Genomic DNA, 13,974 nt, shown 5'->3' on the forward strand with positions numbered 1-13,974 from the left:
GGTCTCGCTCTTGCTCAGGCTGGTCTCGAACTGCTGAGCTCAAACGATCCGCCCACCTCGGCCTCCCAGAGTGCTAGGATTACAGGCGTGAGCCACCGCGCCCGGCCTAAATGCACTTTTTTATATTAACTCTTGATGTATTTTATCAGGACAGAATCTCATAAGTTAAGGAACATCAGTATTATTAATATTTTGACATATAAAAGTTCCTTTCCTATTTGGTTTGTGTTTTTAGATAACTAGTTTGTTGATCCTGGTCTAATTCAAATCAAGTTTTTATCTTTGAGTAATGAGAGATAACATTTATTAATCATGATGTGAGGCCGGGCGTGGTCGCTCACGCCTGTAATCCCAGCATTTTAGGAAGCCAAGGTGGGAGGATTGCTTGATGGTAAAGAGACCAGCCTGGGCAACAAAATGAGATTCCAGCTGTACAAAAAATTTTTAAAAAGAGTTGGACATGCTAGTACATGCCTGTAGTGCTAGCTCATTGGGAGATTAAGTGGACAGGATCGCTTGAGCCCAGGAGTTCGAGATTGCAGTGAGCTATGATTAGGTCACTGCATTCCAGCCTGGGTGGCAGAGTGAGACCCTGTCTCTAAAAATGAATGAATCAATCAGTCAATCGCTGTGTGCCAGCACTAAGTGGCTTATGTGTTTTTTCATTAAGTTTTACAGTAACCCTTTAAGGTAGTTATCTAATAAAGTAGTTGCTACAGTATGTAAGTAATAGCTGAATACAGCTGATAAATGAAGGAGACAAGATTTCAACCCATTTAGTTTAACTCCAGAACTTTTAACTTCTATACCATACTTACCTGTTTAATGGGAATCACATTAAAATTCTGTTATGGGAGCAGGGGTTTTATCTGTCTAGAATTTTTTTTCCCTAGAAGATTATAGATTTTTTTTCCTCTTCTGAATCACTGGGAATTTATCTTGGTACCATTGGACTCTATGCAGTGTTGGAGAGAATTTACTGTTTACAGCCAGGAGAATTCCATGGATGCTCTTGTTAGATTATACCTATTCTTTGACCATATGTTAACCCAAAGACCTTAAGCATCGTTTTTAAAGTTGTCTTCTCTTTGTACTACAGGCAGATAAGTTGCTATCACAGGATTTTGTGCAGATAATGGAGGATATTATTCTCACGCTACCTAAAAACAGGCAGATTTTACTATATTCTGCTACTTTCCCTCTTAGTGTACAGAAGTTCATGGTGAGTATAAATCTGTACTTGGAATCAATAGTATCCATTTGCCTATGAGTATGCTTTTATCTGCAATTACATCTTAGTGAATCTGTTTTATTCTAATTATTTAAAGTTTTTGGCTTTTTCTTCAGCTGACCAAGATTTGTTGTCAGTAAATTAACTGGTTTTTTTTTTTTTTAACTGTAATAGTAATATGATTAAGTTCCTCATTTTTCACTTAGTTTTTGGTGTCAGGATGACATAGCCATTGATGCTTAGGTAAATTATAGCATCATTCTGTATGCAGAATGCAGGTTGAATATCCCTAATGTGAAATCAGACATTCTCCAACATTCAAAACTTTAGTGAACCAATGTGATGCTCAAAAGAAATGTTCATGGGAGCAAATATAATGAATGCAAATATTCCAAAACCTGGAAGACTTCTTCTGGTCCCAAGGATTTCGGATAAGGGATACTCAGCCTATAATAGTAAATTATTAATAGCTGCTTTTCTGAATGTGAAACATTAGGGTAATTGATTTCTACCATGACAGATCATATGTTTTGTTTTGAAGAGAGATACTTCTCTTATAAGCAAGTGTTTTGTCAGACAGAAATGTATAGGATATATTTTGAGTTCAAGAGATAAAATACTGCTTTCATACAAGTATGCGATTCTGTTCTTTTTTCTCAGAATTCCCATTTGCAGAAACCCTATGAGATTAACCTGATGGAGGAACTAACTCTGAAGGGAGTAACCCAGTACTACGCATATGTAACTGAGCGCCAAAAAGTACACTGCCTCAACACGCTTTTCTCCAGGGTAAGTAGTAGGAGGCTTCCACTGCTAAGTATCGTCCATTACTTAATCCCAGTAAAACAGACAATTTTCATCAGTTTCCATACCATTTTCACTGTAAAAAAAAAAAAAAAAAGAAAGAAAGTTCTTGGCCAGGCATGATGGCTCACTCCTGTAATCCTAGCACTCTGGGAGGCCGAGGCAGGAGGATCGCTCAAGGTCAGGAGTTCGTGACCAGCCTGAGCAAGAGCGAGACCCCGTCTCTACTAAAAATAAAAAGAAATGATCTGGACAGCTAAAAATATATATAGAAAAAAATTAGCCAGGCATGGTGGCACATGCCTGTAGTCCCAGCTACTTGGGAGGCTGAGGCAGAAGGATTACTTAAGCCCAGGAGTTTGAGGTTGCTGTGAGCTAGGCTGATGCCACGGTACTCTAACCCAGGCAACAGAGCGAGACTCTGTCTCAAAAAAAAAGAAAGAAAGAAAGCAATTCTTAGTGTTTCCTAAAAGGCAGTTTTAGTTGTTGATCTGGAGTTAATATCATATAGTTGACAAGTAACAGGCACTTTTAACTTTTTTCTGAAATACTTTGACCTTAATTACAGTTGATCCTCATTATTCACAGATTCTGTATTTGTGAATTTGCCTAGTCACTAGAATTTATTTATAATCCAGAAATGAATACTCTAAGTAGTTTCACAGCCATATGTGGACATTTGACTTGTGTTAAAGAATTTGAGTCACCGGACATGCACATTTCCCAGTTGAGGTCAAAGAACACAGCACTGTGCCTTATTGTTTTAGCTCTCATACTGTGAACAAATGTCCTTTTCACAGTGTGTGCCATGTTTTTCAAGTTTGTGTGCTTTTTGTTGATGATCTCGCTGTAAATTGGCCCCTACACATGGTGCTGATTGACATGCTGCTTGGTGTTCCTATGCTCAGGAATGCTGATGTGCCTTGCAGAGAGAATATGTGTTACATAGGCTTCATGCAGGCATGTGTTATAGTGGTATTGGCTCTGAGTATATTAAATAAGATGTTCTTGTGCTGAAACATGTAAAACAGAGTTGTGTATTGATCCGTTGACAAAAAAAGTTGTGATCAGAGGCCAATAGGAGCCTATCCCTGTATTTCCCCTAGCAGCAATTGTTCTGTATTTGCTAGTTTGGTATTTACAGTGACTTTGTAGACCATAACTACTTTGAATAATTAGAATCAACTGTATTTTGCTCATCGGAGTTATGTGGCCCTTATGAAATGTACTTTTCTACAGTAAAACTTATAAATTATTATCTGCAACTATTAAGAAAAATATTTACAACATCTACAACTTTCTGTCTCTCTTGTATTATGAGATTCTGAGTTTTAGGCCACATTAACATTTTTTGTTCGCTAGTCAGTATTTTTAAGATTAGGCAAACTAAATGAAGGTTTTTGTTTTTCCTTCCCATTCCTATTTTTTCTGTGCTCAGCTTCAGATAAACCAGTCAATCATTTTCTGTAACTCCTCTCAGCGAGTTGAATTGCTAGCCAAGAAGATCTCTCAACTGGGTTATTCTTGCTTCTATATTCATGCTAAAATGAGGCAGGTAAGTGTAAAACTAAAACTTGCACAGATGTAACAAAAAATCTTTTTCCAAGTATTTCTTGGATTTTGTTTTGTTTTAATGATCCTCTAAATGTCCTATGTTTAAGAATAAACTATTCCTTAGTAGCCAAAGGACCCTTCAGTTTAGACTCCTCTGAGGTTTAATTTTCTAACAATAAAATAGAGATAATCATACATATTCATACCTCATAAGGTTGTTAGGAAGATTGAGATAATGTATGAATGAGTACTTTGTAAGCTGTCAAACATGGTATAGAAGTGAAATTTTATTCTTCCCTTCCTTCTTCAGGTAACCTCTCAGTTTGTGTACTATTTAATACAATTACCACATTGTAGTAATTTAAATTAGTTAAAGTGAAATAAAGTGAAAAATTTAGTTCCTCAGTCACAGCCACATTTCAAGTGCTCCATTAGCCACCTGTAGTGACTTGCTACTGTGTTGAAAGTACAGATACTGAACATTTCCTTTATTACAGAAGTTTGTGTTGGACAGCACTGCTGGATTTTTAACTCACCTACATGGCCCCTCAGCTGACAATCTTTTTTACTATTCGCCTTTAGAAAAGGATGCAATCTCTAAATTTCAGAATTTTATTTAATAGAAAATAATTCAAAACTATAACATGACAACTTTTTTTTTCCAACTACAACATTGTGAAATTTTATAAGAAAACAGTTTCTAGACTAATAGATTAAGAATTTAACCAATTCATACTTGGTTTTGAAAGAATCTTATGTCATGGATCATTTATATAAACAGATTTGGGGCATAGAGAACTGATTGGATAGGAGAAACTAATGGGGAAAATTTGGGGCTATGTGTAAGTATTAACCAAATGGAATGCATTGCTTTTTTTCCTAGGAACATCGAAATCGTGTATTTCATGATTTCCGAAATGGCTTATGCCGCAATCTTGTTTGCACTGGTAAGTATTTTTGTATTTCCTTTACCCATTGATTTTCTCCCTAGTTCTGCTTTGCTTTCTCTGTCCCTATCACATAGTGCAGCCTATGACACAGTCCAGCATACCCTACCACCACTATTAGAATTCCTGAAGTTGAGAATGAACTCTAGTTAAACTCCTGAAATTGGGTTCCATATCTGAAACTGCAGAAGACTTTTTCTCACACTCATGCCTCAACTCTGTCCTTTAAAGTAGTTTTGGGGCTGGTCTCAGTGCAGTGATATTTACAAGTAATTGATCACAACCAGTTACAGATTCCTTTGTTTCTTCTCTGCTCCCACTGCTTCACTTGGCCTTTAAAAAAAAAAAAAAAATTAAAGTAGTTTTGGGATTTGTTTTCTGAACAGTTTTAGTATACAGGAATGAGCTAACACAAAATGAATTGTAGTAAGACTCTGCCTATGTTTTGGAAGTTGTTTATGGTGGCCTTTTAATTTTTTTCTTAGAAGATGACTAATCTATATTTTGGTTTATTTTATCACATAAAGAACAACAAATGGGTCGAATAGACAGATCAGACAAACCAAATGGATTCAGTACCTTCCCATTGCTGCACTTATAATCTTTTTTTTTTTTTTTTTTGGTGAGACAGAGTCTCACTGCACTTATAATCTTGTTAATAGTATGAGATCAATAATCTTATTAATCTCATTAATTAGGCTTCTGAGTAAAGAGAAGAATTGTGGCTTAATGGAGGTACAATGTAGATAAATATACTAACCTTTTGTGTATTATTTGATGAATTTTTGCACGTATGTACCCATCGAGTACCACCCAGATCAAGATTTAGAATTCTATTTCAGAATCTATTTTTATAAAACAGATTTTTATAAACATGCTGTTCTAGCCAGGGCACGATGGCTCATGCCTGTAATTCTAGCACTCTGGGAGGCTGAGGCGGGCGGATTGTTTGAGCTCAGGAGTTTAAGATCAGCCTGAGCAAGAGCGAGAACCTATCTCTACTAAAAATAGAAAGAAATTAGCTGGACACTAAAAACATACAGAAAAAATTAGCTGGGCATGGTGGTGCATGCCTGTAGACCCAGCTACTCGGGAGGCTGAGGCAGGAGAATCGCTTGAGCCCAGGAATTTGAGGTTCCTGTGAGCTAGCCTGACGCCATGGCACTCTAGCCTGGGCAACAGAGTGAGACTCTTTCTCAAAAAAAAAAAAAAAAAATCTGTTCTAGGAATATACTCCAAAATTTTCTAGCAGAATATTAAATTGGCTAATTTATAAGAATCAAGAGCTACAAAAATCTTACATAATTCTAGTTTATCTTGCCTTTCTGTCTTATATCTGAAGGGATAATTAATATAGATATGAATTTATATATTTACATTTACTTTATCAGCAGACCTGACCTTTAAATATGTTGAGGTACTCAAAATGTCTGATTTAGTGGAAAGGATACTAGACTCTTAGGGTTTTAAGGTTAGCATCCAAGTCCTCATTTTTTTTTTTTTTTTTTAACCTCTAATCATGTGACTTTTGGCAAGTCATATTTTCTATTTTATGCTGTTTCTGTAGTCTGTAAAGTGGCGTGCTTTATAAATTAAATTTTAAATGTCTGTTACAGTCAATTCATTCAGGAGATATTTGTTAATATGCAACAAATATTTACTCTTTGCTAGATACTTAGATGCTACAAAAATATCTATACTCTCCAATTTATGTATATCATACCATAGTTTTTAAAAGTATATATATGCATTTGAATAACTGAATGAAATTAGTAAATTTAGGCTACACTAGAAATACACATTAGAGTATTGTGGTATCAAGAAGCATGTCCACATTCAAAAGTACAGTGAAAATTTTCTTTTCTTTTTTTTAAAGATCTGTTTACCCGAGGTATTGATATTCAAGCTGTGAATGTGGTAATAAACTTTGACTTCCCAAAGCTGGCAGAGACCTATCTCCATCGTATTGGAAGATCAGGTGAGGAAAAAGGAGGGAGATGTTCTTGGTAGAAGTTGTTTTTTGAGATGTGTAATCACTAAATTTTGTTCCTTTGTGAAATACAGTTTGATAGCTATGAGAAAAGTGATTTAACACTACTTCAGTTTGGTGTTTAAGACTAATTTCTAATTCTTCTAGAACATTTATTAAGAAAAGTTAAAAATAACTTTGTGCTTAATTTGAGATGAAATTAACACAGGAGAACGTCCGTCTACTCATTAGGTAGTACAGTCTGTGACTATATTATTTAGTGTATGTATCTTATGTATCTAGGCAGCTGTTGATGCAGATGAGCATCCATTTTGTCATTTGAAAAGGTAAAATAAAGCACTACTTTGGGCTGTGAAACTGGAAGTTGTAGGGTAATTTGTGCATGAAGAGAGACCCTAAGAAGTGGTTTTGTATACTCAGAATGGTACTGAACAGAAATATCAATCCTGTGTGGTTTTGCCACTAATAGACTTGCACATGCACATTGATTTTCATATTTAACTCATTTTTTAAATTAATTTCTAAAAAATTTTTTTGTTAGGTCGCTTTGGTCATCTTGGCTTAGCCATCAACTTGATCACATACGATGATCGCTTCAACCTGAAAAGTATTGAGGAGCAGCTGGGAACAGAAATTAAACCTATCCCAAGCAACATTGACAAGAGCCTATATGTGGCAGAATACCACAGCGAGCCTGTAGAAGATGAGAAACCTTAACAAGCATGTGCGTACCTGACAGAATAGCTAAGTGTAACCTGTAAATATAGGAAGGAAATCAAGGTCCTGTTCCCTGGGGGGAAATACAGTGTTGACCATATATGATGGTAGTATAGGGTAAAAACACCCATTGGTGTAAATAGCAGATATCTCTTGGGTGAGGTTATAGTCTCATTAAAGAATCTAAATGCTGTTCTTGAATGCAGCTTCCTGAGTAATGTGATAAGCGAGTGATACTTAAGATAAATTCAGCCCCTAAAATAATGAAAGCGAAAAAGAATCTTAAGCAGTTTTGAATATAAAAATATTTTCTGCTCTTGCCTTTTCCTTTTTCACTCAGTCATCCCTCTATATTTAACATTTCCTTTTAATTTCTAATGGGTAGGTTAAATCAGGTAAGATTACCTATAATATCCTATTACCAAATGTGTAATCAGGTTATGAGGGTGGCTGCATTTTTAAAATGCATACTCTGATTTTCTGCACACCCTTGCCTTTGATCTTTTGATGACTGTTGGGCTCTGGTTAGAAATGTGCAAAACAAGCCTCAACATTAAGTAAGGTAGGCTATTTCAAAGTTTTTCCTAAGGAAAATCTGATCTGACAAATGATAGTTTCCAAATTACAGTGAACATCTTACCTATTATTGTTGCTTAAAGAATTTTTAAATTATTCATTTCACTTTAACTTTTTTTTCCTAAGTGAAGTGTCATACACAAAACCCATGAACAAACACAAAACCTAGCCAGTGTTTACTAGTATTTTGGCAGAGTGTTCGGTTTGTGTAAGGTAATTTTTTTTCCCCTTGATTTAGTTCTTACGAATGAGGGCTGCCTACTACCAGAACATTCAGGCTCTTATTCTATCTCAGGGATGCCTAGCAGAAATTGCTTAATCCTAACCATTGGATTCTACAGTAGGCAAAAAGGTTCAGTAGACACTACTATTAGTAGAAAAAGCATTTGAGATAAGGATTGTGAAAAATCCATTTATCCTAGTTTGTATTGCTTTCACACATGTTAATCTTAGATTTCTTCCCTCTTTCTTTAGGCTTTGACAAACTACAGGAGGATCGTTGGATCTGTGACACATCGTTTGGGGGGGGGATGCTCTTCTCTTTGTGGGTTTTTCATCTTCTTTTATTTTGGAACTATGAAAACTTAAAAGAGCTCAGACATTTTTTTCTTTTTTTAACTGGTGAAGAGAAAAAAAGCTGAAAAGAAGGAATATACCTTTTTTGTTCCACTTGTTTGCACTGTGTGCTGACTGAACATTAGTTGCACTAACTGCTGGTTTTTTAAAAAATGTTTTCTGGGGAAAGGGGACAAGGAAGGAGGAAAAAGAAGAGAAGGGGAGAAACCCTAAAAAGAGAAGAATCTTGATGAACACACAAGCTTGTCTGCGATTTCAAAATCTCCAACAGCTGACTCTCGAGTGCATTTCAACTTCTCCCTGATTACTCATCCGTTTTTTAAGCCTGAAGAGCTTATTACTTATTTGTGCGAAGTGCCTTATGCTATGAGACCATTCAGAATATCATCTTTTAGACACAGCCCAAGGAATCAACAATAGTAATTCTTTCCTTTTTACTTTTTTTTTCTTTTAGAAATTTTGTCTTTTCATTTTGGTTTCAAGTTGAAGTCTCTCTATTCCCTTTCTACCCAGTACTCAAGCCCAGGGCTGGAAGATGAAACTTATTAATGTTAAACACCATTTTCTTTTTCTTTATGTGGAGGAGTTGATATGCAATTGCAGTTCATCCGCACTGTAAATACATGTATTTAAAAAAAAAAAATCCCAAGTAAAATTTCTTCTGGGCTGAGTAGATAAAACACCATCACTCCCAAAGGAAAGAGCAGTCTATCATTGCAGGAGCCATATGACAAGCCTTTGTGCTCTATAGCAGAACACTAAAGACTGGTTTACATACGCCTCCTTTAGCAGTATGGCACTTGATGTGTAGACATGTCAGAGCCTTGACCCTCTTTCCTCTGTGGCAAAGTGTGTCCCATAGAAAATTGGGTGTGTATACTTGTATAAACTTTGTAAATAAGTTTTTTTCTGGGTTCATATATATATATATACATATATATATTTTTTTTTGGATGAAGGTTGCTGGGATTAAGGGGATTAGAGTGATTATGGGAGCAGCTAAAGATGAGAGGGGCTCAGTTTTCCGCAACACTAAATTCTAAAAAGTACTTTGGCCTCTTGCTGTAGAGAGCAGATTCTATGGGACCCTGTGTTAGAAAAGGGACTCAGAAGTCTGGGATGTACTGTTTGCTGCCACACTGTCTTATTTAGTACCTTTGGAAGAGGCTTACCAGAGAAAACAAGGAAACTTCAAAAAAAATCTATAATTCAAGATGTTTTTTTGAGAAGCTCTCTGATTTTGCTTCTTCCCCCTTAACTAAAAGTTTGAGGAATTTTTCAAGCTCTGCAAAAGGGGGCAAAGATTAATCTACCTTACAGTATGGGATTCTATTGAGTGGCAGTGTCTTTGAACAGTATATGTATAAAGCATGGATTTGCATTTCAGAATATTTAGCCAGTACCAGCTTTGGTAATGTTAGCAGTTCTGGAACTCGATTTTCTGTGGATCATCTCCTTCAGTGTGTAAATGTGTTGCCCTCTGCCTACCTGGATACGTAAACTTATGCAGAAATGGGCAACCCCTGAGAGCTGTTAACTTTCATGCTACAGAAAGCTGCTTGCCATCCTCTTGCGTTGTGAAAAGAATTATCTGTCATTTTGCACTGTAAATTGCTGGCAAATGCTTTACAGTTGATAGTGTTGCTTTAAATTGTGCCCCTCCCAACATGCTTGATGTTTGGCCTGATCTCCAGGCAAAAGGAAGTGAGACGAATCAAAACCAGTGAACTTTTTTTTTTTTAAATGTTTTTAATTCCCTTTTAACCCAGTATACTAGGTCAATCAGGAGGCATGGGGGGAGCAAAAAGCAAAATTTTTAAAAAATTGATTTCCATATTCCATTGTTTTTCAAAACCCTAAGATACTACACAATAAGTCCTACATATGCTTTCATGCTTTAACTCATCTGGACAAAAATCAGTTACTTGAAGTTGCTTTTTTGACTCTGCCTAGTTCTAAGCAAAACTATTTGTGACTCATGCATAATTCCATGGGAATCAAAATCCTGCAGATGCCTCCTGATTAGACATAGCCCTAACTCCTTTAACAACTGTAGCAAGGGCTGCACAGTACAACCCCTCCCCAAAAAACAAGCTCATTTATTTGGAATTCAAGTCACATATGTTCTGACCAGTCCATATTGGTTACTAAATCAAACCCTAATTAAGGAAGTAACTTTTTCCAGGGAGGGTGGGAGGGAATTTAAAAGGCATCAACTTTTGACCAAAAAAGAAATCTTGCCCTTGTACTGATGCAGCTCTCTTTCTCCCCCACCCTTTGTGAGATAAGAGGGATCATTCATATAGCAGAAAAGGAGCATAAATGCAATTTTGTATCTCGCTAGAGAGCGTGTGGGTGACTAAAGAAGAAGCGCAGTCTTTGCCAACCTTAGACTGCTCTGCCTAGTGCCACATGCCTGTGGGTCCCTCTTAAAGCACAGACTTAAAATTGAAAGTATTACTGAAGTACAGCCTCTGATGAGGAGTGGCACTTAAACTATCTGGGACACCACTGTTGGACACAGTCTTGTAGAGGCAGCTGTCCAGTGTTGGTGCTTGACTCTTGAATAGGAATTGTTAAAATGGAAAGATGCTCTAAGGACTAGGTCAAAGCCTGGTCTTTTTTTTTTTTTTTTTTTTATCCCTCCTAATACCATTATAAGGAGCATTGTTACTATTGGAAATCATTTTCAGATTCTTTCCAGTATCAAGTGGTATTTTTGGTTTTTTTAAAGTAATGATAATGTCTTTCCAGTGGTTCATTTGGATGAGAACTAGTCCCTATTTTATAACGGCATCCAACTCGTGGTTTAGCTGTGGTTGTCTAGTTGTGTAATGGGTTATGGACTGTTACACACCTTGCCACTCTAGACCTATATTTTTTCTCTTCCCATATGTTCTGATGGGGATAGAAGCTTTTTTGCCTTTTTCTCTGAGGAGTGGAATAAATTAATTCCAGAATAACCTTTCATGGAAAGAAGTAGAGGGAAACCTGAATATACCTCTAAATTATTTTCAAGTTGGTCCCAGCATCATAACATGGGTTGGCCCAAAGGGGGGTGGGGTGGTTATCAGTATTTGTTTTCAGAATGAGATGAGAGCATCTTTCCTATGTCATGTGCTTTGTGTTTGATACCATCATGTTTGGTTAGAACAAGACAACACAAAGCTTGAGTGTAAACTGTTGGAATCAAAGCATCTCATTCTGATCATTTGGTTTAATTTTTTTTTTTTTTTTAATAGGGGTGGGAGGGAGGGTACTTTGCCCCAAAAGGGAGGGTGTCTGCACTAAGGATTTAGAAACACTTTGGAAGCTCATAACCTCATAAGAAACTGCCTTTAGCCACACTTCTGACCTTCTAGATGAGTAACAAAAAGATGAAATAAGTTCTTGGGAATTAAGCCATGTTGTTTTAATTTGCTACTTTTTTCAGCGTTCTTTGTATCTTTAAATTTGTTGTGGAATCATTTTTTTGCCAAATACCTTTGTCAAGCAAAATTATTGGCCACATGGGAGCTAAAATAAGTCAGCTTTTTGGTGAACTTTAGTGGACTTTGGTGAGCTTTGCAGTTCTACTTTATATCCTTAAAGGTAGTTTTTTAAAAACTCCCAAAGAAAATCTCAGTTTTCTGATCTAAAAACTCATCTTTGGGGTAAAGAGTTAAGTGTCCAAAGGTTGTCATAGTTCATGAGGTCAGAGGGAGCTAGCCTGGCACGTGGACTCTGCCCCTCCACAACTGACAGATTCCAGCAGAAGTGTATTTAAATTCTCCAGTAGACAATGCTGGGCAGGGAAAGGGAGGGGGTAGGGCTGGGTTATTAAGATACAGGCTGCTGTATTTTAACCATTGGTTTCGGGGGAGGGGTGCCTGGAGAAAACAAAGTCACTGTTCCCTTTTTTGAAACAAAACAATGGAAAAAATTTATTTTTTGTTCAGTAAAAATGGGAGAGAATTCCGATGTCCCTAGCCACAAGGGACTAGTTCCACTGAGAAGTGAACAGTGGGAACTCAAAATTTTGAAAACATTTGGGGAAAGGGAAAATTGGCTTTCTGTCAATTGGCAAATGTTCCAGTAGGGCTCTGTTTTTGTTGGGATGTGTTATGTTGTATGTACACGTATATGGACCAGAGTCTTTTGCTGAGTTTATAAGGTTCAGAAAAGATGGTTGGTAAAATCTTGGTTTTTGTTAATTTATCTCAATAAAAGCCCACTGGAACTCCAAATGTGTATGTGTGGTATGTCTTTAGCAGCAGCCTATGTGTATAGGAATCTGAGTTTGAAAGCATTTTATTAAAGTAGTTCAATGGTGTAGCATTCTCAACATAATTCCTGTGAGCGAGGTTACATAAAAATATGAGTCCATCTACCCTAGATGTCCCACCATACACTGTCAGTTTTCAAAGTCTAGAGAACTGAAGATAATCAGTTGGGAAGGAGAGATGTTGATCCATGATCTATTCTCAGTAATGATCACCTCCCATAAGAGATCACCTCCCATAAGAATTGATCTCACATGTAAAGCGGAACACACCCACAAAAACTATACTACAACATACGGAATTCCTATGCTGAGAACTACAGAACACTGATGAAAGAAATCAAAAGATTTAAATGGAAAAATTCAGACACTTAAGCTGAATACAGCACCCTCATTGCCTCTGCCCCCAAAGGAATACTTCCACATAATAAGATACAGTCGGCCCTCTGTCCATAAGTTCCATATCCACAGATTAAACCAACCTTGGATGGAAAATGTATTTGGGCCTACAATGGTTGCATCTATACTGAACATGTACAGACTTTTTGTCATTCCCTAAACAATACAGTATAACTACGTAATATTTACATTGCTTTAGATGTGTAATCTAGAGATGATTTAAAGCATATGAGAGGATGTGCATAGGTTACGTGCAAATACTACTCAAGTCCCTTGTATGTAAGGGACTTGAGCATCCAAGGATTTTGGTAGTTGCAGGGTGGTGGCGATTGGAACCAATCCCCTACAGATACCTAGGGATGACTGTGTGATGCCTATATGCTGAAAGGTACAAAATGAAAGAAGTCTGACCTAAATGAGATGGATTGGAAGACTTGCTCTGTGAGTTTCGCCAATTTGATGTAGAAGTTCAATGCACTTCCTAATCAATCTCAGGCTTTTTTGTAGATATCCACAAGCTGATTCTGTAAAATTTATGTGGAATATCAGGCATGGGGGTGCTCACCTGTAATCCTAACTACTTGGAAGGGTGAGGTAGGAGGATTGCTTGAGCCCAGAAGTTCAAGGGCACCCTGGGCAACATAGGGAGACCCCGGTCTCTAAAAATTTTATGTGGGAAGGCAAATTATGACTTGACAATTTTGTAATAGAGCAAAGTTGGAAGACTCACTACCTGATTTGAAAACTATAAAGCTACAGTAATCAAGAATGTGATGTTATTGGCAAAAAGAGACACATACATTGATGGAACAGAATAGCCCCAAAATAGACACACAGATACAGTTACAATTGATTTCTGACAATGCAAAAGCAATTCAATGGAGGATAGTGTTTTCAACAAATGATGTTGAACAATTGA

The 13,974-nt window shown here is 36.8% G+C and overlaps 1 protein-coding gene across 12 annotated transcripts in view; it reads left to right on the forward strand.

Moving 5' to 3' along the window:
* The window catches only part of DDX6 (DEAD-box helicase 6), a 34,794-nt gene extending 22,173 nt beyond the window's left edge, over positions 1 to 12,621 (forward strand). For 9 of the 12 annotated variants that reach the window (XM_069470816.1, XM_069470812.1, XM_069470821.1 and 6 more), the window contains 7 exons: positions 1,100 to 1,222; positions 1,892 to 2,020; positions 3,474 to 3,590; positions 4,473 to 4,536; positions 6,413 to 6,514; positions 7,068 to 7,250; positions 8,294 to 12,621. In XM_069470816.1, the coding sequence (XP_069326917.1) occupies positions 1,100 to 1,222; positions 1,892 to 2,020; positions 3,474 to 3,590; positions 4,473 to 4,536; positions 6,413 to 6,514; positions 7,068 to 7,243 (711 nt within the window). In that variant the 3' untranslated portion in view covers positions 7,244 to 7,250; positions 8,294 to 12,621. The remainder of the gene's footprint in view (positions 1 to 1,099; positions 1,223 to 1,891; positions 2,021 to 3,473; positions 3,591 to 4,472; positions 4,537 to 6,412; positions 6,515 to 7,067; positions 7,251 to 8,293) is intronic. The other 3 variants (XM_069470819.1, XM_069470823.1, XM_069470820.1) reach the window with 1 other exon arrangement.
* Positions 12,622 to 13,974: the final 1,353 nt, after the last annotated feature.

Source organism: Eulemur rufifrons, chromosome 6, assembly GCF_041146395.1.
Source record: "Eulemur rufifrons isolate Redbay chromosome 6, OSU_ERuf_1, whole genome shotgun sequence".
NCBI classification, from domain to species: Eukaryota; Metazoa; Chordata; class Mammalia; order Primates; family Lemuridae; genus Eulemur; species Eulemur rufifrons.